General features: G+C 43.5%; 1 protein-coding gene across 1 annotated transcript in view; it reads left to right on the top strand.

The window, feature by feature from the left end:
- The first annotated feature begins 5,690 nt into the window (after positions 1 to 5,690).
- The window catches only part of TMC2 (transmembrane channel like 2), a 32,379-nt gene continuing 15,026 nt past the window's right edge, over positions 5,691 to 23,043 (top strand). The window contains exons 1-12 of the mRNA XM_065830505.1: positions 5,691 to 5,736; positions 6,050 to 6,097; positions 8,093 to 8,414; positions 9,146 to 9,298; positions 11,741 to 11,831; positions 12,737 to 12,818; positions 13,163 to 13,269; positions 15,038 to 15,136; positions 18,974 to 19,116; positions 20,529 to 20,676; positions 21,123 to 21,311; positions 22,753 to 22,932. Of these exons, the coding sequence (XP_065686577.1) occupies positions 5,691 to 5,736; positions 6,050 to 6,097; positions 8,093 to 8,414; positions 9,146 to 9,298; positions 11,741 to 11,831; positions 12,737 to 12,818; positions 13,163 to 13,269; positions 15,038 to 15,136; positions 18,974 to 19,116; positions 20,529 to 20,676; positions 21,123 to 21,311; positions 22,753 to 22,932 (1,608 nt within the window). The remainder of the gene's footprint in view (positions 5,737 to 6,049; positions 6,098 to 8,092; positions 8,415 to 9,145; positions 9,299 to 11,740; positions 11,832 to 12,736; positions 12,819 to 13,162; positions 13,270 to 15,037; positions 15,137 to 18,973; positions 19,117 to 20,528; positions 20,677 to 21,122; positions 21,312 to 22,752; positions 22,933 to 23,043) is intronic.

Here is a 23,043-nt window from a genome sequence, read left to right as displayed (position 1 = left end):
TGATACAGGAGCAACATAGGCCATCAGCACAAGTGCCAAACACCTACATGCCATGTTTGGAGAGCACTGACAGGCTCGCGTGGATCCAGGACAGCTCTAAGCATGTGTTTAGCCTAGGACATGGAGTTGGTGAGATGGCGGTAAGCTGACAGGTATGGGCTTGTCTTTTGCCATAGACTGGGGCCTTAATAACAGCAGTTTTTCCCATAAGGCTGCTGCTAAAGGAGCACTCTATTCTCACACAGCTGGGCAATATAGGCGTCATTCAAAAAAAAAATTATTACTGGCTTCTACATGATAAGAAGTAATGGAAGACTGAGGGGCTACATCCTATGATTGATCTGATGTTCAAAGATATCTCTTCAAGCTGGCAAGGCTCCAAGACCTGCCAGTGCACATTCTCCCCCTTTTTTGGTTTAATTCTTCCTGACAGTCCACATGAATTAGCAGCCCTCTGGCAGTAATTGCTCTTCAGTGAAAACACAGACTAAAAGCATGTACAGATCTTGTTGCGCTCCTTCCCAGGAAACTCCCACCTGTACTTTGAGGCGTGAGGTGAGGGAAAGCCGAAGAGAGAATACTATAAAATAACTACAAGAAAGAAATTCAGAAAGCCATGGCTATGCCTCCAAGGACCTCATGCTCCCCACCTTGGGTTGGGATTGTTCAGATAAAGGCTATTTCCATGGGCAAAGTATGAGCTGGCAAGGCACTGCATCGAGCATCCCAAATACGAGATTAACCTCTCACAATTTCTTCCAGTGGGACTTCATTGTCCTTACAAGTAACTAATGCCCATACTGCACAAAGAACAAAGGTCATATATTTGGTGCCATTTTACTGCTTCCAGCCACAGGCAAGACCCACTGTTCTGTATGGGAGACAGAGGGTTATTTTCAGAGACTCCAATAAGCTGAGAAAATTCTTTGCCAGATTATGTTAAACTAATGAGACTGTCTACACTCTCATTTGCAGTGAACACTGCTGATGAGTCCTTGCTTTCGGAGTGTTTCCACGCTGCTCTGTCAGACATCACTCCAGACCCTTGTACCAAAATGCAGAGAAACACTACAGCATTGCAGAGATTACACGATGGCAAGGTTGACCTCTGCACACATATACGCTCAGGTTAGCATGTAGCCCATTCTAGATTTCCACATTTTAGTGAGATTTTTAATTTTTTTTGCGAAGTAAACCGCAGATTTTGGTGAAAATCCAGATTGGATCACAGCTGAGCTGAATACAGCTTTATGAAGCACACCTGAGAGACCCTGGAAAACATTGTGTTCTTTAAAAAAACAAACAAACATAGTTTTCTTTAACAATCAGACAGAGCTGAGTCAGTGTTTGGAAGTGATCTCTAACTTTTAAATGTCTGCCTCAGATATATCATCGGAGTTGGCTCCAGCAATTTGCAAGTTTTAGGCCCTCATCAAAATACCCACACGCAGATCAGGTATTATTGTTATAATTGAAAAACCTTCTCAAGTAAAGATTATTTATAGATGAGATGAATATTGAATAAATGTAATCCATTAATTAGCTAAAGACCTATGTTAATCAGAAAGCAAGGAAGGGAGAAACACTAGCTCATTAAGCATTTAGAAGCATGTTGTGTGTGCTTCCAGGATTCAGTTACCCTCTCTCCATAACACAACTGCTTTTTATTTAACACTTGGAGGTGCGTGAGAAGTCCAATGTTCTTGTATGTTAAAACTCAAAACTGTCAAATTATATAGTGTTAGTCATGAACATGAGGAGAAACAAGTTAAGCAGTATAGGGTAAAAATTTAGCACTACTACTCCACAAATTGCTTGCATTCTGCATACGAAGTCTGACATTTACATAAGTAATAGCAGGATTTGTGGTCATGCATTACTTATTCATACCTTGTGTGGGATAACTCAAAGGTAAAACACTAATTCGTTAATCTCCCCTGATCCATAATTCTAAGAAATCATAAAACCTGCAAGACACTTTATCCTCTTAGGAAAATCAGACTATAAACTGAGTATGGCAGCATTTCCCCGTTGTACAGCCATGCAAGCTCAGCTCAGCCCTACACAGAGCTATTTTGGGATCTGTCATCTGTTTGATGCACACGCACAGACATGGGGAGTCCTCGTGTGCGACCTCTCTCACAGCAGACGCGATGTCTCATTGCTCTCCCAGGCCTGCCATCCTCGGGGGTTGTTGCAAAGTTTTTGTACATGTTTGTTTTAATTAGGCATCTGCTATCTTCAGAGAAAGATGTGTGTCAAAAGGACATGAAATGAAATACAATTTTCTTACTTCAAATGCAGCATTTTATAGAATATCCCACCTTAATATTTTTCCATGAGTATTTCAGTGTTGCATATGAACAGTTGTATGGTTTTGTCTTTTTGACCAACAGTCTTCAGTGTGTAGCCCACCTGAAACGCACTACAAATGCAGTATCACAGAAGCAGAAACAGCGAAGAGGTTCAGCAAGATCTCCATCAGCCTGATCGTGGAGGACAAATCACAGATCTCCAAACGCTTACCAGAAATCACAGTAGGCAAACAAGGCTGGCAAGTCTGTGGTATGGCCTAACCATGCTGCACTTTTTCTTGATCTCAGCTTGCATGACACCATTTTGTTGCACTGAACCCTGCTCCTGAATTCCCAGGCTCACCTGCCCAGTCTGTCCTCTGCATCACACCCTCTGGCACTGCCTGGCTAACCCAAAAGCAGCAGCAACTCTGCCTCTCCCCACGAGGACACGCACCACAAAGGGCAAAGACCCAGAGGTTTCTCATCACCCTTGTGTGGCTGCACGTCAGTTGCAGGTGGATGAGGAGGAAGATGCCATCAGCTGGGGTGGGTTCTTCTGTTTTTGCTGATTCTGAGGCTTTAAGGCAAAGGGAGCAGCAGATCATACACAAAACAGTTTGTTGTACCACAGGCCAAGTCTGAAAGGTAATCTAGGGGGTTCTGCTTAAGGATAAGAGCTTGGGCAGCCACTTTAATAACCCACTTCATTAGGAAACCATTGCCAGTCATGCACCTCCCTCCTCTCCATGCAATGGAGTCCAAGGAATCTGGCAGTGTGAAAAATAACAATCCCTACCCATGCAAAGGTAAAATGCTGCCAGCCAGCCTGTAAGAGTGCCATTTTGTCAGGGTCAACCTTACCACATTTGACAGGGGGGAAAGGGACACCCAAACAGAGCTTATCACAAATATCTTCAGCTGCTAAACATCCATAGCAATGTGCTGCCTTAGGAGCATTGTATAGTGCAGCCACCATTCCTGCTCTGTCTTATAAACTGGGATCCCTCATCTACCACACCCTCCAATGGTGCGGGTGATCTCCAAACCATGCAGCAAGGGGTGCCACGGAGGTCACTGATTTCCTCCAAGTTTGTGCCCTGGGTCCCTGTGACTGCATGAACAACCATCACAGCCTTGCCACCACCTCCGTGAACTGGAGTGCAGATGATAAAATCAAAGGATGGGAGTTTTGGCTCAGAGCAGGAAGCAGAGATATTACCTAGCCACACATTTTGATGTGTCGGCACCTCACGAGCTGCCATTCTGGGAGGCAGAGTATTTCTCAGGAAAGAGGTACACAGTTCTCCAAAATGAAGCAAACTGCAGCAAAATGAATCTGAAGTCCCCATCACTTTTCAAAATCATGTCCTCGGTATCTGTGAGTATGCCAAGTGACACAAGCAGGTACAGAGGCTGCAGCTGCCCCAGCTGCAGTGCAGATGATGGGTGAATTACCGACCATGTGGCAGGGTAGAAACCAGGACACTCAACTGACTCCTTCCTGAAGCATTTTGCATACCTCTGGCAATAAGATGCTCACATGAGCATACCCTTAGCATGCAAACAACATCTGAGTATGCCTTGGTGGAGAACAAGGGTGTCCTGAGGCAGAAGCAGTGCCAGCACCGAGCACAGTGTTGTGGGGGTGTGATGGGCATCCACACACTTTTTGCCTCTTGCCACTTGATTCTCCAGAAATCTGACTTTTATTTAACAAGGAAAATGAAAGCCCTAGATGCTTTGCTTGGGAAAGAGATGCTTAGGATTCAGGCTTCAGGCAACTGAAGTAGCCTGCAGAAATTCTTTTCCAGTAGCCTCCAGCAGCTGTGAATTCACCCATTTTGCCTGGAGCAGTATTAACGCAATGACTTAATGATCACTTTTGGAACAACTTTTCAACCTATCACATCAACACATAGGGTTATAGTTGAAATTTGTTCACTGGGAAGACTTTCAAGGACCATTACTGCTGTCTTCAGCCCCAGTCAGACCCACTGGTGTGGGGAACACACAGTGGAAATACCCTGTGTAATGAACTTGTATGATTAGAACTGTTAATGTATGGCCATTTTGTATTTAGCTCAGGTGAGCTGAGCTGAAGTCAAAGGCAGATCAAACAATCCACAGGACGGGACTTAAAATACATGGAAGGGTTCCTTTGGGCCAAAACTCGGTGATCAAAAAGAAGCGGTGTCTCCTGTTCAGGCTGGCACCTCCTCAGCTGCTGCACCCAGACCAGAGTCATCTGCAAGAGTCATGGTGGCAGCAGTGTAAAGCTGACCTCCACAACATTCCTCTCTTCAAGGAGGGAAGGGGGAAATTAACCCTCTCCATGCCAATACTTGGAAAAAAATTCTTTTTGTACTGTCACCACACCAGGTCCCCCAATGGACATCCACACAAGCTGGGGGACCGTAGTAGACTTCATGGATGGCGTGAGGGCAAGCTTTGCTCTTTGGAAACCATTCCTGCATGATCCACATACCCCCAGGAGAAACCCTGCACTGGGGGTGCACTGGCTCCCCAAGACAGCTACAACTGGGGCAGATGCTGCAGGTTCTACACCGGAGATTGCTCAGACAAACCGATCCTTGGCCCCTCGAAAGACTGCAAGCTGCAGCCTGCAATACAATACTTTGTGGTACTAAAGGACCTTCCGAATGAGGGTCTCGCATTAATTAATTAAGCCTCAGAACACCTAGAAGGAAAATCTATCCTATTTTACCAGCAAGTTCAATGAGTAGGCAAAGGTCACACAGAATAGAGGAGCAAAGGAAAGAGAGATCCTGGTGTCCTGACTCCTTGCTGCATCTATTAGCTCATAAGTCCCCTCCAAAGGACGCACATGGAGGACAAAAGGTGACCCACAGCCATGCCCCGAGGGGCACCCCACTGAGGGGTTTAATAAGGTGCAAAAGAATGACTAACAGAGTTACACAGATTGACGCAGGTCAGTAAAGAATATGGCATTAAGAAAATTGATCCTTTCAAACCTCCAGCCACATGCTTATGTCAGAACCAGACGTGACTTGTGTCTGTGTTTCATACGATACCACTGAGTACCCACCAAAGGGCTTTCCTTCATGTTTAAATAATGAAATGCAATGTAATGCCGACAGGTGCTTTTTCACAGGTAGAAGGGAGCCAAAGGGAAAGTGTTTGGGTGGACTGAGGCAGAGCCTGGGTCTTCCCTGCCTCTTCCACCCCTCCCTGTCCTCCCCTGTCCACATGGCTTGCAAGCAGGAGGTCAGCAGCGGCTGGACGTGTCCGTCTGTCTGCAGTGACAAGAAGACAAGCACATGGGCATTGGAAGAGAGAGCAACTTGTCCATGATTGGGGTGTGCGTGCGTGGCATAGCAGCTACAGTGTCTGTGCAGAAGACGGGAAGCCGTCATGGGGAAGAAAAAGAAATGTGCTTTACAGGTCATCATGGAAGACGGTTGGTATCACTATGAGGTCATTTCAGTTTGGACGCTGCAAAATACTTGAGAAAACATCTCATGACTTTCCAAGCACATCATTTTGCTTCTCTCAAAGGTCATGCAATTTCAGTTTTCTCATGCAGGGAACTTTTGTGAACTTGCCAAACAGAAGTAAATATTAAGAGCATCGCTGTAGGAAAATAATATAAGATATAATCAATAAGGGACATCCTGCCAAGCTCAGCTGGCATTTAAGGACCAGCTGTGTAAAGCATCGCATGTATAAATCCCAGCAACAAATGTAATTACTCTTTGTTCTTTGTCTTGCAGCCGGAATAGAGATTGATGGACAAATCGAAAGTGACACAGAGAGTGAAGGTAACGTAGAGATTAAAAAACGCGGTCTTGTTTAAAATACGTGAAGTGATAGCTTTTCTCTTTCTCGCTGGCTTGTGACTTGCTCTGAAGCAGGAACCATTTCATGAGCTACTTGTAGGCAAGCAGATTTTTCCCTTGAGGTTTGACTTGTACTAGTGATATGTAAACCACCATTCTGAAGCAGCCTGTGTCCTTTCAACCATGCTCCTGGAGCCAGAGGTTGTTGGTGCCCACGTCCCTTGGCAGTCATCCCCAGTAAATCAGGCGTCATGGTAAGACACCACCCTATGCAGGGCTGCGGGTTGCTCTGCACTGCACCAAGGTCCTGCTTTCCCTCCCTGTAATGCTTGCTTAGACCATAACTCACTGTTATCTTGATTAATCATGACCATGAGAAGCTAAAAATGAAAATGGACTGGAGGCAGACTGATGGCTGTCAGGAAAATCAGGAAGAGTCAGTGACAGGATTAAAAACAGCCTTAACCCTGTGTGTACACTAAATAAAGAGAAATAGCCAAGGGGTAGGATTATAACAACAAATAGAGATAGCTAAGTGGTAAGACCACAACAGCACTGGATAGGTGATATGAATGTAGATACTACTGCATAAATGGTTCAAAGCCGTGTCTGTAAAATCTATAAAATCTGAGAAAGTAATTAGCAAATTACTGGAATTTGTTTTTTTAATCACATCCACCTTTCCCACACAGGCAAACAAGGAAATTAAATAAAAGTAACAAATGCATGCTCCACATTTAACCTAGTACTTGATAGGTTGCAAATGAAAACCATGATAGTTGGCTGCTCAAAAAGAACGTTTTTCCAAAGAGGCTAGGTGGTCCTTTGACCTGGATCACTAACTGAAATTCAGCTGAGATCCACCTTTATGCAGCAGCTGAAACCTACCTAATGGCACTTGAGAAATAAGTTGAAAGCTGCTTCTTCTTGTTCCCAGTGACAAGTGTGACAACCATCACCTATTGTTTTTTTACCACTAGCAAGCAAAAAGTATTTTGTTTGTAATTTATTTCTAGCTTTTCACCAAAACAAAAATTCAAATACTCAAATTCTTCTTGCTTCTATTTTCCTCATCTCTTAGGCTGCTTATTTGTCACTCTGGATCCCACTCCAGCACAATTTCCTTCTTCCATTACAATTTCTCCAACCCTGAGGAAAATGCAAAAATTACTTGGTTATTTTTTTTTCCATTTTATTTTCATCAGTAATCAATTTTGGAAAATTAGAAGCCAAAATAATCTGGAAAACTTCCATTTTAGTGTACTAGGTGGCAAAAGGGATGGAGGGCCTTGAGGTTGTTTGCTTTTTTTTTTTTCCCTTTTCCATAATACTCGGCAATTAAATCACACTCTATTTCAACCCTTCTAACTGGAAACACTTCCAGCTTCTGGACAAATGACTTTTTTAGCTTGCAATGCCAAAAAGAATGAAACATGCAACAGAGACTACCTGCATAGAGACCTTCCTATTGAAAAGAAAACTCAGAGAAACAAGATCTAGTGCTGCCTAAGCTGTAGCTATTCTCTATATAAATAGAAGACCTCCATTTCCAGCCTTGAAAACTAAACAGCTTTCAAGGACATTGCACCGACAAGCACACTACATACAATTTAATCGGCTGCAATTTCTGTTTCCATTGCTCTGATGTGTTTACAGGTCAGGAAAATATTTATTTGTGCTCTCTGATGGATAGACTTTTGCATTTGTAACTTATTTCCAATTATCTTATGGTAACTTCACAGTCACTGGTGTGCTAAAATGAATTGTACTGTCTGAAATTGGAGCCACATAACCAAAGATCTGGATGTGGGTCTTGGATGGGGCATAACACAAAGCGCACTGAGGTCAACGGGCTCACTGACTTCGCTAGGGTTTGCATCAGATATCCTGGCTACCTGCACTTTTCTGATAAACCCTTGTTTTGCCAGCATGCAAAGCTAAGTGTTTCCCGAAGTGTTTGTTTTTTATCCCTTGCAGAAGATGAAGTAAAGCACAAGACACCTAAGAAACAGCCCCTCAGGAAAACCAGCAGAGCAAGCAGACTTGAAAGGAAAAAGCAAGAGAAAGACAAAGAAGAAGATGAGAGCAAAGAGGAAGACGGTTGTAGCCAACAAAACAGAGCTCCTAGGAAAAAAAACTATCAAAGCACTGATGAAAAAAAGGCAGAAGAGGAAGGAGGCCAGCAGAGAGACAAAAAGGCTCCTACCAAAGAACAAAAGGAGTCAGAAAACAAGGAAAAGAAAACAAACAAGAAAGAAAAGGAGGGGGAGAACGAACAGAAGCAAGACAGGAAAAACAGGTAATGAAACAATCCCTGAGGAAGGTGCCTTGTGTCAGACTGGCAGCAGTATCGACATGCCAGTGGTGCATGGGTCAGAACTACAAAACCAATAGGCTGCAAGTAAATTACTGCTCTCCCAAAGGAGATATATCAGTGGAAAACAGCAGTGTAAAATGCCACACAACCAAACTGCCTCCAAGGTCTTCTGTCATTGCCATTTCTCAGCCAGGACCATATCCATGCATGCAGTGGAGTGATGGCATCCACAGCTAGGGGTAGAAAAGCACACTAAAACAAGACAGCTTGGACAACTCAGACCTGGGCACAGTTTTTTGGTTGGCCTATGGAAACAGGTTAAAATGGATCTCTCATGTTTTCAAGTCCCTTCCTCTCCCAAATCTTGCTTGTCCCAACCCTCTGCTTCTTCCCTTCCGTTTCTTTCTGAAGGTGTGAAACACACTTCTCCAGAGCCGGCTGCAGCCCCAGGCAATGCTTCTGTAGCTGAAGCATGGTCCAAAGTGCAGTGTTGGGAGAGTTATGATGGGGTACAAACTTCTCCATCATCCAGGCTGGAAGCAGCCTTGCCGTGAGCACGAAGCAGCCACGTTGACATCACACCAAGGCAGGTGTGCCCGCATCAGAGTGAAATCCTCAGGGGGCAGCGACACTGTGCCCACCCCAAGCAAGACCTTCCCTCCGACTCCTGCAAGTTTTTCTATTTTGTGCCCTTCGTTTTGTGTCTCTCTCAGCACTTCTTCTGCTTCTTCCAACTCATCCGATGAGGAGTCACTGTCGGAGGAAGAGCTCGAGATGCTGATGGAAGAGGTGGAGCAAAAGAAAAAACTGATTTCCACCATGAGGAACAAGCCCTGGAGGATGGTGAAGAAGCTCTCGGTGCTCAGGTACTTTTCACACCAGGAATCCACACCCCTGGGGTCTTTGCTGACTGTCAGATGCACTTTGACTTTCCTAGAAATTGCATATTTCGTTCTTCTACTGTAACACCCCAGTCTCAGAAAAAGTAACCAGCAGAGTCGGGCCAGCCTGTCTGGGTTTAAATGATCAAAGTTAAAATGTGGAATTTGATTTTCAGCCTCTGTAACCAAAGAACGGACAAGGTGCAAATCTGTTCAACTGATACCCATGGCCAGGTCATTCTACCCTTGTATTTAAAACCGAATGATTCACTACTGTCAGGCCACTTGTTAAAGCAAACTCTGTGCCCTGGTTTGCTTATTCATGCCCTCTGTCAGGCAGAAATCAGAGCAGCAAAGTGCCACATTACTTCACACTTTCTGAGACAGTGCTGCTTGGAAAAATTACTGTATTATTTGCAAAGGTTTATGGAGCAAAGATTATATTGCTACCCAGCCTGCAGTGAATGTGGTAACAACTCAGGCAGCTGCAGAGACCCCCTAGTGCTGGCCAATGTGGGGGTTTTGGGGCAGGGTTACAGAATCATAGAATCATTTTAGTTGGAAGAGACCTTTAAGATCACCAAGTCAAACCATAACCTAACCCTAGCACTAAACCATGTCCCTAAGAAATTAATCTATGCACCTTTTAAAGACCTCCAGGGATAGTGACTCCCCCAGTTCCCTGGGCAGCTTATTCTAGCACCTGACAACCCATCCCATGAAGATTTTTTTGCTAATATCCAATCTAAACCTACCCAGGTGCAACTTGAGGCCATTTCCTCTTGTCCTGTCACTTGCTACTTGGGAGAAGAGACCAACACCCTCCATGCTACAGTCTCCTTTCACATAACAGCTCATAACAAGCCATTCCCATATCAATGCAGTGATTCAAATCCCAGGTCTATTGGTTAAAAATCCTCTGTAAGCCCTTTCTACCAGGAGAGCTTTCAAAATAGCATTGCAAGGCATGCACAGCCCCACAGGGAGTGGTGATGTCCCTGCTCTCTGTTTGCCAAGAGGCTCCTCAGAGGTGCAGTGACCAGGCTGTGAAGGGTGGCAGTCATCGTGTGTCTCTGCTTCTCTCTTTTGTACCCTGAAGGCCAAGACCTGCTTCTTTTTCCATTGAAATCAGGAGCCTTGAACACTGCCAATTATTTCTAAAAATCCGGGTAAAGTTCTATGTAGTGAAACCTGTATTAAAGCAGCTTTTCTATCATGCAGGCATGCTACAAGCCTGAGCTCATTACAAATAGATCTTATGACCCTCAAAATCTAAAGTTCTGCAATGAAAGAAAGCAGTATTATATTTTCCCTCTGTTGCAGGATCCTGGCTAAAATTCTGCCTAGGATCTTGTTTGGTCGTGAGGTATCCATCCTTTCATTTTATCCCTGAACCATGGCAATCACTGCTGCTCACTAATGAACCCAAACAGAATTGTTGTATTGCTTGTGTAGGGTTCTCCAAAAATCCCCTCAGAGTGCTGTACATTCACTAGTTATTTTGGCTGCACGAACTCAACTCTGAGCCAAGAAAGAATTAGCCCCATTGCACAGATGAAGAATGTGAAACACAAGGAGACTGAAACTATGTGCAAGACTTAGAAATCTTGCTTTAGGTTTTCAAATGAAGTAATAGGTAACTTTCCCAAGGTTATGAGCTGAACTAGCCAGCTATTTCTACTGAATAGAAGTCTGTCTACTCCACAGGCTTAGGATTGCAAAGGACCTCCTGACTCCTTAAATTTATTATCTTCTCATGTTGCACCAGCAACATCAATATAAATGTAATCTCATTCATAAACTCAGCATACTCTAACAACATCTACCTAGGTTCGTTTCCCTGTATTTCCCTTAGAAATCCATTCTAAAATTAATTTCAATTTGTAGCTTGATTTTGCTCCTGACCAGTTTACATTCGTTTCTCTGGCACTGACATTATCCCATTAGGCCAATTCTACATGTCTGATATTCATTCAGAGAGGTGTTCATGGAGAGAAATGCTGCACCCTCTTGGAGCTTGTTTCACTAGAAAATGTTCTGGTTTTTTTCCTTGACCAATGCACCGGGAGAGAGAAACTATGGAAGGCACTCCAGGGTGGGAGAGCTCTGGAGGGAGAGGAACAGGCAGGCTTTTGATCTACACCCAAGGAAAAGCAGGGAGCAAGACTGAGGGCACATCTCCAGAGCATGAGCACTTTGGGGACCCATTAACCAGCCCTGGGTGAGCATGTGAGCTCTGCATGGCACAGCAACACCACCAGCAGATAGCATCTGGCACCCCACGCACAGCACGGGCTGCAGAGAGCCCAGATCCCTGCCTTTGCAGGCGTAGGGTGGGGAGGCTGCTTTCCCACCAGTGCAGGCAGAGGTGAAAAGCTAAACACCCCTTTACTCTTTCAATAACACCCTTGTTTATTCTCCAATTAGGGAGGCACAAGCTTTTGTAGAGAAGTTTGAAGGAGCTCTGGGAAAAGGAAAGGGCAAAAAGTTGTATGCCTATAAGATGATGATGGCAAAGGTAAGTGCTGCAGTGATGTCAGAGAAAAGCTTGGTTACCTGGTTGTGTGTTCAGTTTATTTTTGGTGGAGTTTATTGACCCATATTTGGCAAAAGAGACACCAGGAAATCAGAATTAAACTTCCTGCCCACATTCAAAAAAATATTACCTACTTCAAATCTGTGATAATTACAGAAAGAACAAGGGGAAGATGAATCTCAATGCCACCTTCTCTGAAGTAAGAGAGGGTTCAGAGGAGCAGGATAAAATACGGTTTTCTGGCTGCAATCTCCAAAACCTTGATCTGTGAGACGAGGTACCCCTAAAGAGGCAAGGCCATGCCAAACTCTTGCACTGCCCCATGGACCCATGTAAAACTTCATCTTCCCATTAATGACACAACAAGAAGGACGATGACTGTGTTTTAAGGCTGAAGTTGGTAACCAAGCTGCATGTTGTCATGGAGATTATATTGAGAAGTGAAAAACAGAGACAGGCCTGAGATTATGAAATCAATGGGAGTTTAGCCACCAGTCTGATGAGAAAGAATTCAAGCTCAGTATTTTATCAAATTAAATTTTGTTTTAAGTAGAGTTGGTTATGCATCAATTCATTTATTCCAGGGCTAGGTCTGAATTTTCCACCCCTATATAATATGGTAAACTCATAGCACAACCATAGCTTTCCAAAAGCCTGGGAAGGTTAAAATTCAGATAATGAATACAAACACTTGGGGACGGGGGAGTTTTGGAATTGACAATAGTTTCTGAAATAGTCCAAAAGCTCAGACTCAGACCAGACTTTTTGCTTTGGACCTTACACCCACTTGTAGCAATGCTACCAAACCTTGGCATTAGAAAGCCCTGCAGATGAAGCAGCCTCCCTCTTTGCTCCTCTCTGCTCACAGCGATGTTGTCTTGTTTCAGAAATGGGTGAAATTTAAGAGAGACTTTGACAATTTTAAAACCCAGTGCATACCCTGGGAGATGAAGATAAAAGAAGTGGAGAGTAAGTGGAAGTTTGTGCTGTGTGTTGGCAGTGAGACATGTTGTAAGACAGCTTTGCTTTCATCCAAACAACCATAGAATATTTCGGTTTGGAAGGGCCCCCTTCAAAGGTCATCTAGTCCAACCCCCAATGCTTCAGCCCCCTGGCCCCCACTTTCCACTCTCCCTGGGCACCAGTGCTAAACACAGACCCCAAACAGCACTCTGCTTTGCCATGTCCCATCAGCAGTGGGGACTGTCAGGAAGTCTTGGGCAACACACTGCAGGGGACCTGAGAGTGAAGGGGTCCAGGTCTTGTTGAGAACAGTTTAACCCTCCTAACCACAAAATGTCTTCTCGTTCAAGGTCACTTTGGCTCCTCAGTAGCTTCCTACTTCATATTTCTGCGGTGGATGTACGGAGTAAATCTTGTCCTTTTTGGGTTAATTTTTGGACTGGTTATAATTCCAGAGGTAAGTGCTTAATTCTTCATTCAGTAATATCTTGCCATTGCTTAACACGAGCATGAGACTGATGACACAAACAAGTGTCATATAACAGGCAGTGCTTTAGAAAAACTAAATGTGTAAGGACAATTATTTGCAAAGAAAACTTACAAGGCTGTTACTGACATGGGAACAAAAGTTGGACTGAAATCAGGACACCTAAATTGTTACTGAAGATCCTGCCCATCCAGCAGCTAAAACAGGAGCTCAAAAAGCCTATTTAAGGCTATATTTATATTTTGACTAAAGTGAAAAACATGATCTAGTAATACTTCCAGGTACAATCTCAGGTCTAAAAGAGCCATAAGAAATGGGCTGTGCTCTGAAAGTGATTAAGAATACCCACAGCCCCAGGGCGACAGCCATGGCAGAGCCCCCTCAGGAGGAACCATCAAGGAAAGGAACAAACAATCTCCCAAACACTACTAACTTTTGTTTGGGAGGTCTCCCTTTTTTGTACTTCTAATTCAGATGATTCACAAAGAAGCGTTTTATTTTCAGTTTTTCTATATCTCACTGTTCTTGGGGAAGGAAAAGGATCTCATAGCCAACTTTACATGATCATTTAGTGAAGAATTTTTTAATGTAGCCATTACAGTTCTGGCTAAATTACTCAGTGCAGTCTTTCAATGCTGTGCAATCTGCAGACAGCTGCATCTGTTCTATTCAATGCAGATTTTTATGGAGCAAAAATGCAGCACAGAGTCTCTCCTGAGGACCGTGCTTTTGTTCTCCTTAATGTGGTTGTTCACACTATCAAAAGTAAATGCTCTTTTTCCTCCCAGGATGAACAGACATAACCATTACCACTGAACAATACAAATATATTTTGTTAGGAATGATGCATATGGTAGAAGACTAAACAGCTTTCATCTTAAAAGTATGCATACTGTTCCTCATTGCCTACTGAGCTGTTATGATATGGAGAGTAGCTGGGCAATAAACATTTAATCATAAATTATTTTGAAATTAATTAGATAGCCCTAAAAAATGATAGACTATATGCTAGGACCTTTCTAGGCTGTGAATGCTAATGGGGTATTTGGGTATAGGCAGAAGTCAGAGTCTGCTTGTAAATAAATATAGTAGTAAATCTCCATAGCCCTTGATGTTCTCTCTGGACTTCAATAGCTGCTGGACTTATTGCAAGACCTGCTTTGTGTGGTGCCATAAGGAGAGGCTGTGCCATGAAAACTGTTCTTTGCATCATTTTGCCATATGCTTTTTGCCCAAACCTAACTTCCCTTCACCTCACCTTGAGATCATTTTTTAATTCAAGATGACATAATACAAAATTCACTGCAAGCTCGACCTAGTGCTCTTGACTTCTCTCAAAGGAGGAGCCCTGCATAAATAGATAAAGCTAATCCCTTTACTGCATTAGACCCATGAAGTTCAAGCAAAGAGCTTCTTGCTAAACTAAGGACACTTAAACTGAAGCTGTTAATTGAGGGACACAGTTCCTTAGCAAAATAGTTCCTGTGCAATGGATGTTACCAGGGAAAAGGAACTTCTCTGATTATTTGGGTGAAATTAGTTCTAAATTGTTGCTCTGGTATTAAGAAATAACATATATCTTAAAATCAACCAAAATGAAAACCAACCAAAAGTAAACCAAAGGGACTAATTAAGAAAACAAACAAACAAAAAACAACACCAAAACAACCTCCAAAACTGTTAAAAACTGTACAATGTGTTATACTATATGTGCACCACTGTTATTAACGTTCACCAGGTCCTGATGGGAATGCCATATGGGAGCATGCCGAGAAAAACTGTACCCCGAGCTGAACAAGCAACAGCTATGGATTTTTCAGTTCTTTGGGATTTTGAGGTAAGTACAGGATTATTTGTCATAAGAGATGAGTTGAATACCTCCTAAAACCCTTCAGAAGCTAGTGGTGCTACAGGGACAAATTTGTTCCAAGATAAACCAGCAACGCACCTATTTCTTTCAGAAGATGAAGACACCTGCTGCCATGAAATCTTTGTGGATCTCCAGAGATTTCAGGCCAAAAAAGCATGCGCACATGCAGACACTTGCATATGGATCTGAACCACTTCCCTGTAGAATCATAAAGTCATTTTGGCTGGAAGACACCATCAAGATCATCAAATGCAACCATTAACCTAACTCTAGCACCAAACCATGTCCCTATGAACCTCATCTACACATCTTTTAAACACCTCCAGGGAGGGTGACTCCACTACTTCCCTAGGCATCATGTTCCAATGCCTGACAACCCAAATTTTTCCTAATATCCAATCTAAACCTCCCTTGGTGCAGCTTGAGGCCATTTCCTCTTGTCTGATTGCTTGTTACTTGGGAGAAGAGACCAATGCCCTCCATGCTACAACCTCCTTTCAGATAGTTGTAGAGAGCAATAAGGTCTCCCCTCAGCCTCCTTTTACCTACACAGTATTTTTATTCGTGAATCACAGGAAGCCAAAGTTAGATTTTTTTGCTATGAGCATTAGTAGAAGCAGGTGACTATACAAACTGCCCAGTGATGAGCTTGGTGCAACTCAAACCATGTTCAGAGGGTTGCCTCATGAAATCAGGCAAAAACAAAAAATCATTTTTCAGAGGAAAAAAATACCAAATAAATACATTTTCGCTGTATTTTAGATATACATAAAACAATCTGTAGAAACCTGTATAATCATCTCATATTGATAATGCAGAATATTATTTAAAGAAAAAAAAATGCAGAAGAGCCGTTTTACTTCCAACTAGAAAGGCAGCCAGCACACAGGTGAAATGCGAGAGCTGCTCAGAACCAGATAGTGAGAAGGCAAGTTCCAGCTGTGGAACCCCTTTGTGGGCGGGGAGCACCTTGGCGTATCACTGAAATTGCTTATAGCCTTGGGAAGGGGATCACTCCGTATGTCCTGGCCATTTCTGTTCCCCTGAAATATTTATATGAGCCTGAAGCTGGAACCAAAGTTTAGGACTTTCACCCAAAAGGAAAGGCTGAGTTTCCAGCTGTCTGCAAGTGCTTTCCTGAAACCCTGACTCAGACCCCCTCCTAGTTACTTTTTGCCTTTTAAGATTTAGGCCAAAGGCATTAAGTGTTTTTAGGGGACCATCCAAAAAAATATGTGCACTGGGGGAGAGAAAAGATTCTGCTGTGGCAAATACCTTCAGACCCAACTTTCAAAGCTGCTACTTCTGGAAATATTTTTTGCTTGTGGGCACTGGCCCACATATTACAAAGTGTGAGACCTTATATAATAGACCCCATCCCAATTTCCTTAGCAAAAAAACACTCAAAACAACAACAAGAAACATCTACTTTAATATAAGCCAAATTATCAAAATGAATTTATTAATAAGGTATCAAATACTGGTGTGTCCAGGAGCCTGACAGACCCAAACCTTTGATCAGCACCCATTTTCTGCTGATGATCATTTTAGCTCTTGCTCTCCCAGCACTTTCACTCACTTGCCAGAATCCAAAATTCAGAGGTGAATTAGCAACACTTTGAATAACCTTGCACTGAATGCTCATTTGAGCATCACACTGTAAAAATGCAAAAAGCATTTAAACTCATTTATCTAGGGGAAAAAAAAAAAAGTGCAAAACCACACAAACAAAAACACCTGCAGGAGCATTGCTGAATGGTGGCTGCTGATTTTGTCTGGGAGGCCATAATTATACATATATCACTAAGGAAATTTGCTTTTGGATGAGGCTGTACTATTGCATGAAAGGCTGGCTACCGTGACCTGCCAGTCTCCTGCCTGGGGCTTGGTACACAGATCTACATTCCCCTGCTGTCACCAAGGGCTTGATCCTCTGAACCCTCTGCCATACAGGTCCCCACCCTGTACCCACTCCCTTGCTGCTTGATACCAAGGAGCACCCATGCAACCTTGAGAAGCAATCTCAAGCTGTGAGACAGCAATGTACACCCATACCCTCCTGCGGCCAGAAGATGTCAAATTCAGCCCTTCACAGGGGCTTGCACTTCGAAAATGAATAGATGCTTATTCCAGTGCACTCCATGGAAGAATCTCAAAGGGGAAACATATTTCAGAGCAGGCATAAAATGAAGAGTCAATACTGTGACCCTGAAAAATACATTTCATGAGAGAGGAGCAAGGGAAATGTATTAATATGCTTTGGCAGCAAGGAGGTCACATCATGGATTTCTAGAGGAGTAGAAAGGAATAAATCTCACTCAGACACCATGTCTCACAAATGGAGCTTAAAGAATATACTGGATGATGTGAGCAGAGAAACTCATCTTTCAGTCTTCATCATTTGATGAATCAAAAAGACAAAGGTTTGGGATTACAACCTGAGAAAAAAACACTTCGCTAGCACCTTCCAGGAACATCATCTTTATATTTTATGAGGCTTTTTTCATTACAACTTGCCAGCACACGTTATACATAACACATTACAGGCCTCATGCTGTGGTGTGCCAGCCGTGGGCTTGCTGCACTTCCCCCAGTGGCTCAGCAGCACTGGCAGAAACACGTGCAAAGTCATCCCGTACCTGTGGCACTGCGCTTTGTGCAGGGCAAACATGCAGCTAATATGGCACCCAGGAATACCAAAGTTTTATATTAGGTTAGGAATGAAAAACCTAGTGCTTTGGGGAATCTTAGTTTAATTGGTTAAATGAACATGGTCAAACGCTAGAAGAGAGACCCAGAAAGGCTGTGGGATCTCCATCCTTGAAGATTTTCAAAACTCAACTGGACATGGCCCTGAGCCACAGCACTTAATTTTGAAATTGGCTCTGCTTTGAGGGCTTGACTCGATCATCTCCAGAGGTTCCTTCCCATGTAAATTATTCAATGTCTCTATACGCGATCGTTACACAGCCTCTGATATGAGCTTCATGTTATGTTTCAATTTCAGTCTTTCCAAAGGCTTCACCAGAGGGGAGCTTGTTCAACTACCATGGCCAGACTGGTTAACTGCACTTAGCTTATGAGCTGAAAGACAACAGGCAAAAAATACAGAAGTACAATATGCAATGATACACATCAACTTGGATGAAATATGACAGAAAAATAGGGAGAGATTGCTAACACAGATTAGGAGATGTGCACACTCGCCAAATGCCTAACAGTGTGTACAGCAAAAAATACATCTACTTGAAACAACATAGTTGATATTGTGTATGAGCTCCGCTTTCCACAGGAAAGCAATGCTTTGATTTTAGTCTTTAGTTATATTTGCTCTGCAGGTGGTAGTCAGTAACAGGAACTAAATCTGCAGGGTACCAAGCATCAGCTGCCTCCTAGCTGAAAGGAAAATTTTCATATCATGGTGGGTAACGCCTTTGCTACAACATTTCTACAAGATCCAAGTGTTTGATACTGACTTAGAGAAGCAGGTGGGCTATAGCCAGAAAGAGCAGTAAGGAGGCTTTTCTGGGAGGGATGACAGAGTGATGGATAGAAACTACATTTTAGTTTTGAGCCAGTATCCTTTGCCACGCTCTCCCTCTTCATCCCTCTCTTAAGAGGATAAGCTCTCAGGAGGATGGCTCTTGAAGGTGACAGGGCAGCAAACAGCTGAGAACGAGACATGAACAATTTTTCCAAGTTGATTTTTATTGTTTTAAACCTTCGGTTTTCACCAGAAACCTCCTCCCTGCGGAAGAAAAGCTGCAGAGCTTACACTAAGGTTTGCTTTCACTTTTCCTCCAGGGCTACATCAAATACTCAGCGCTCTTTTATGGATACTATAACAACCAGCGGACAATTGGCTGGTTAAAATACAGGCTACCAATGGCATATTTCATGGTTGGGATCAGCGTATTTGGCTACAGCCTCATGGTTGTTATAAGATCGTAAGTATGGCTGGCATTGCCCTCTCTGCAAAATCCACCCAGATGTGTCTCACGGCTGGGTTCCCCTCCGTGGGGAAGGCTCACAGCTCGGTCCAGCCTTGGCTGGGTGGACCTGGGCAGTGTCCCGCCTCAGCCATGTGCTCATGTGCATTATTTTGGACCTTTCCGCCCCCTTCTCCAGGACTCTTCTTCCTCTTCCTCCTCCTCCTGTCTGGATTGCTTTAATCTTTCCTCCAACATTACTACAGGGCCCTCAAACAGGTGGACTTTGTACATGAAGGAGGATTTTACTTACAGTAAACTTCAAAGGCTCCTTTTCCCATCCTTTCATTGCAAAAATCATTCCTGAAAGCCTATAATTCATGCAGATGGTGCAAGAGCTACACAAAAGAGCCAAATGCTACCAGACTGCTTTTGATCCATCCCCAAACCCATCAGCAGAGTTTTTAAGTGGGATCCAAATCTCCCTGCCCCTGGTACACCATTGCTGGGCACCAGTGAGGCCCCCACAGCTTCTCCAGGGCACCAAGGATGCAGCTGAGGCAGCTCTCACTGCCGAGACAGTCTTTGCAAAGCTGAAACCAAAACCCTGTCTCTCTCTAGAGGCCAGAGCACTCAAAGGTTATCCTTCCCTTGCAAGAAGGAATAAGCCCATGGATTTGTATCACTATTGAAACAGGCCCCATTGGTGTGCGGCAGAAAGATCCTCTTGAGCCTTTGGCTGGAGTGGGACATGGGGATTTGCTGCACATTTGCCATGAAATTGCAGCATCTGTTGTCTTGCTTTCCTTGAGGGACTGGTGCTAGGAACTCCAGTGGGAGTTACAGAAAGATTTCAGGGATCAAATAATAGAGCAGGAACAGCAGAAGCTGTATCTGGTCCTATGCTGATTAACAAGAATAATCCTTTTTCTCTCCCTGCATGTTTTGCTACAAGCTGTTTGACTCCAGTATTGTGCACCTACTGAAATCTCACTAAAACTTTGTGTTGCAGTGGGTGTATTGGACAGCACCAGTGATTTCTGAATAAATTTAGCTAAATGGAGCCATAACCATATACTGTACTCTAGGACTCAGAAGCACTGCAAATAGACTTGCTTCATGTACTAACTGGTGAAAGCAATCCTTAACCTGCTTTAATCACCTAGGCTAGGATTTTTCTACATTACTATTTTTAATACAAGACCTCCATAGCACTGGAAACCCCTTTTGACAGTTCAGTTCTCCTTAAGCTTAATATCCCATGACACACGATAGACAGTCACACCCAAACCCCAAGAAAGGTCACCCCCACTCTGTCACTACCCACCAACAATCCCCAAGCCACCAGTTGCTGCTTTGCAAAGCTGAAGGACATGAGATAGCTCTGTGAAACAATCCCTGACCTTGCTACCACATTTGTCCTCACACAGGATGGCACGCAATGCCAATGAAAGTACAGCAGACGGAGATGATGACAACTTCATTTTCAGCTGGAAAATGTTCACCAGCTGGGACTACCTCATTGGCAACCCAGAGACAGCAGACAACAAGTTTGCATCCATCACCACCAGCTTCAAGGTAACCCTAACTGGCATTTCTCTGCCTGTTTCTGGGGATGCTCCCCGTGCCTACCATGTCAGAAGTTTAAGGGAAAACCTGGGGACTTGTACAGCATCTCTCAGTATGAACAGGGTATAGCACTGAATCATGGCAGCTCCAGCTCCCCTGCCATGGGTCACCCCAACCACCATTTCAGGATTTAAAAAAAAATCTGGCTTACTTCAGAGCGCAAATTCCCTGCCACATTCCCCTGGGATATGGCAGGCTGTTTGCCACTTGATGTCTTTCATTCAAAATGGGATGCTCGCATGAAGCTTTGTTTAGCATAATGCAAACTACCAAATTCAATATAGCCAAAACAGCATGAGATTGCATTTCACAGGGTAGAAAAACATCCAGTGTTGCCTTAGGCTCAGTGCTGCATGGTACGGTTTCCAATTCTGTGAGCATCCCTACTTTTTCAGGAGTCTATAGTGGATGAGCAAGAAAGCAACAAGGACGAGAACATCCACCTGAGAAGGTTCCTGCGGGTTTTGGCCAATGTCCTTATCATATGCTGCTTGTGTGGAAGTGGCTACCTCATTTATTTTGTGGTGAAACGCTCCCAGACATTTTCCAAAATGCAAAATGTTGGGTGGTATGAAAGAAATGAGGTAAGGAAACTTTGCCTGCAGTTTTCTGCTGTGATATTTTGCCTTGAACATCAGCATAATCATTGCCACAGCTTGAGGACAGCATCCAAGGCAGACCAATTCCCAACTAGGGCCCAGGAGTCCCCTTCAGTACCTTGTACTTGTTCTATCTGGAAATCAAATTGGTCTCACTGAGAGTTTCTGGGGTGAATACTCTTACAATAAATCACAAAGTCCGTGGGCTTTCAACACTTACATCACTGGCCATTTTATGAAACATCTATGTCAAGTTGCATATTAATGCTTACAAATTCTATTGCAGTAGCAAGCTCTCTGGGTGTTAGAAAGGTCCATGATCAGACATAAAGCTAAACTCAGATCTTTATCATCCATCTTAAATAATGGGAACAAGATTTTGCAACCTATAGAAAAAAAAGTCAAAATTTTTCTTCAAAGCTCTTCACACACACACACAAAAGTTTCAGCCTAGGAAAAGGCTTAATTTCAATGTATAGTACACTCGTGTATTTATATATCAAAGCCAAATTAAATTCAAAGCTATATATTTTGATAATACTCTCAGAAAACATTAGCAAGACAGTACTTCCTCACAAAATGCTTTGATTTATTTCAGTGAACTTCTCCCAAAGAAAAATAATCCTATTTTTAAAAGTTCAGTGTCTGAGACTTTCCTAGTGATAACTTGAGATCTGAATACATACACTTCTGGGTACTGTTCCCTCTCCTGCAAAGTAAGGCACACAAAAGAGACCTGTGAGTCAGAGCCTGACAGCAGCTGTACAGACACAGTACCCTGCAGGACAATGGGCACTGTAAGGCTGTGAAAAAAGATTGAGCCTGCAAGTCATGCCTGAGCTAATGACTTGCCAGTGACCTCATTGACCACAGTACAACTTAGCATCTCACACCATATAGAAGAACAAAAATACCACCAGAACATATTTTTCTCGAGCTGCAAAACTGAGTCCTTGCTGTGCTTCCATTCAGATCTGTAACTGCCTATTACAAAAGCTAAGGTGCTGGACGTGGAAAATAAACATAGCATCGAATAATTATCTTTATGCACACAAGCCAAGTCTTGCACTCCCTCTGAAATTAAAATAAGAACCTCAGAGCTGATGCAAGCAGTACTACGAGGAACTTGAGGAACTTAAATATTCATGAGTCTGGACTGACAGGGAACAAATTCTTCAGAGCTCATCCCTTTGAGATAACAGCAAAAGTGCTCCTGCAAGAGCAATCAGTGCAACCCAGTCCTGAAGTCTGACACTGTGCTGCCTGCACACTAAGCAAAGCTGAGAGCTGAGCTTGCTTTGGCTCCCTCCGCTTTATAAATCCTTCAGAAAGCTCCAACCAGTTGCTGGCAGCCCCCGGCTCTGCTCTAAGTAATATGCTCACTGTTGTTACTATTAGCCGTAATCTCATTTTCCTCATGTGGCAGGTTGAAATTGTAATGTCCTTGCTGGGCATGTTTTGCCCTCCACTGTTTGAAACCATCGCTGCGCTAGAAAATTACCATCCCCGCATCGGGCTGAAATGGCAGCTGGGGCGGATCTTTGCACTCTTCCTGGGGAACCTCTACACGTTTTTGCTGGCCTTGATGGATGACGTCAATGAAAAAGTAAGACCTGTGTCGAAAAGCCATGTTCACTAGCATTGTCCAGAGCTGAGGACGAGTGCACCCCATCCCTGCAGCCAGCAGGGACAAACACCCCTTTGCAGCAAAGGCTTC

This window comes from Patagioenas fasciata, chromosome 2, assembly GCF_037038585.1.
Source record: "Patagioenas fasciata isolate bPatFas1 chromosome 2, bPatFas1.hap1, whole genome shotgun sequence".
Lineage (NCBI taxonomy): Eukaryota > Metazoa > Chordata > Aves > Columbiformes > Columbidae > Patagioenas > Patagioenas fasciata.
Note: the sequence above shows the minus strand (reverse complement) of the source record. Positions and strands in the feature narration are given on the sequence as shown.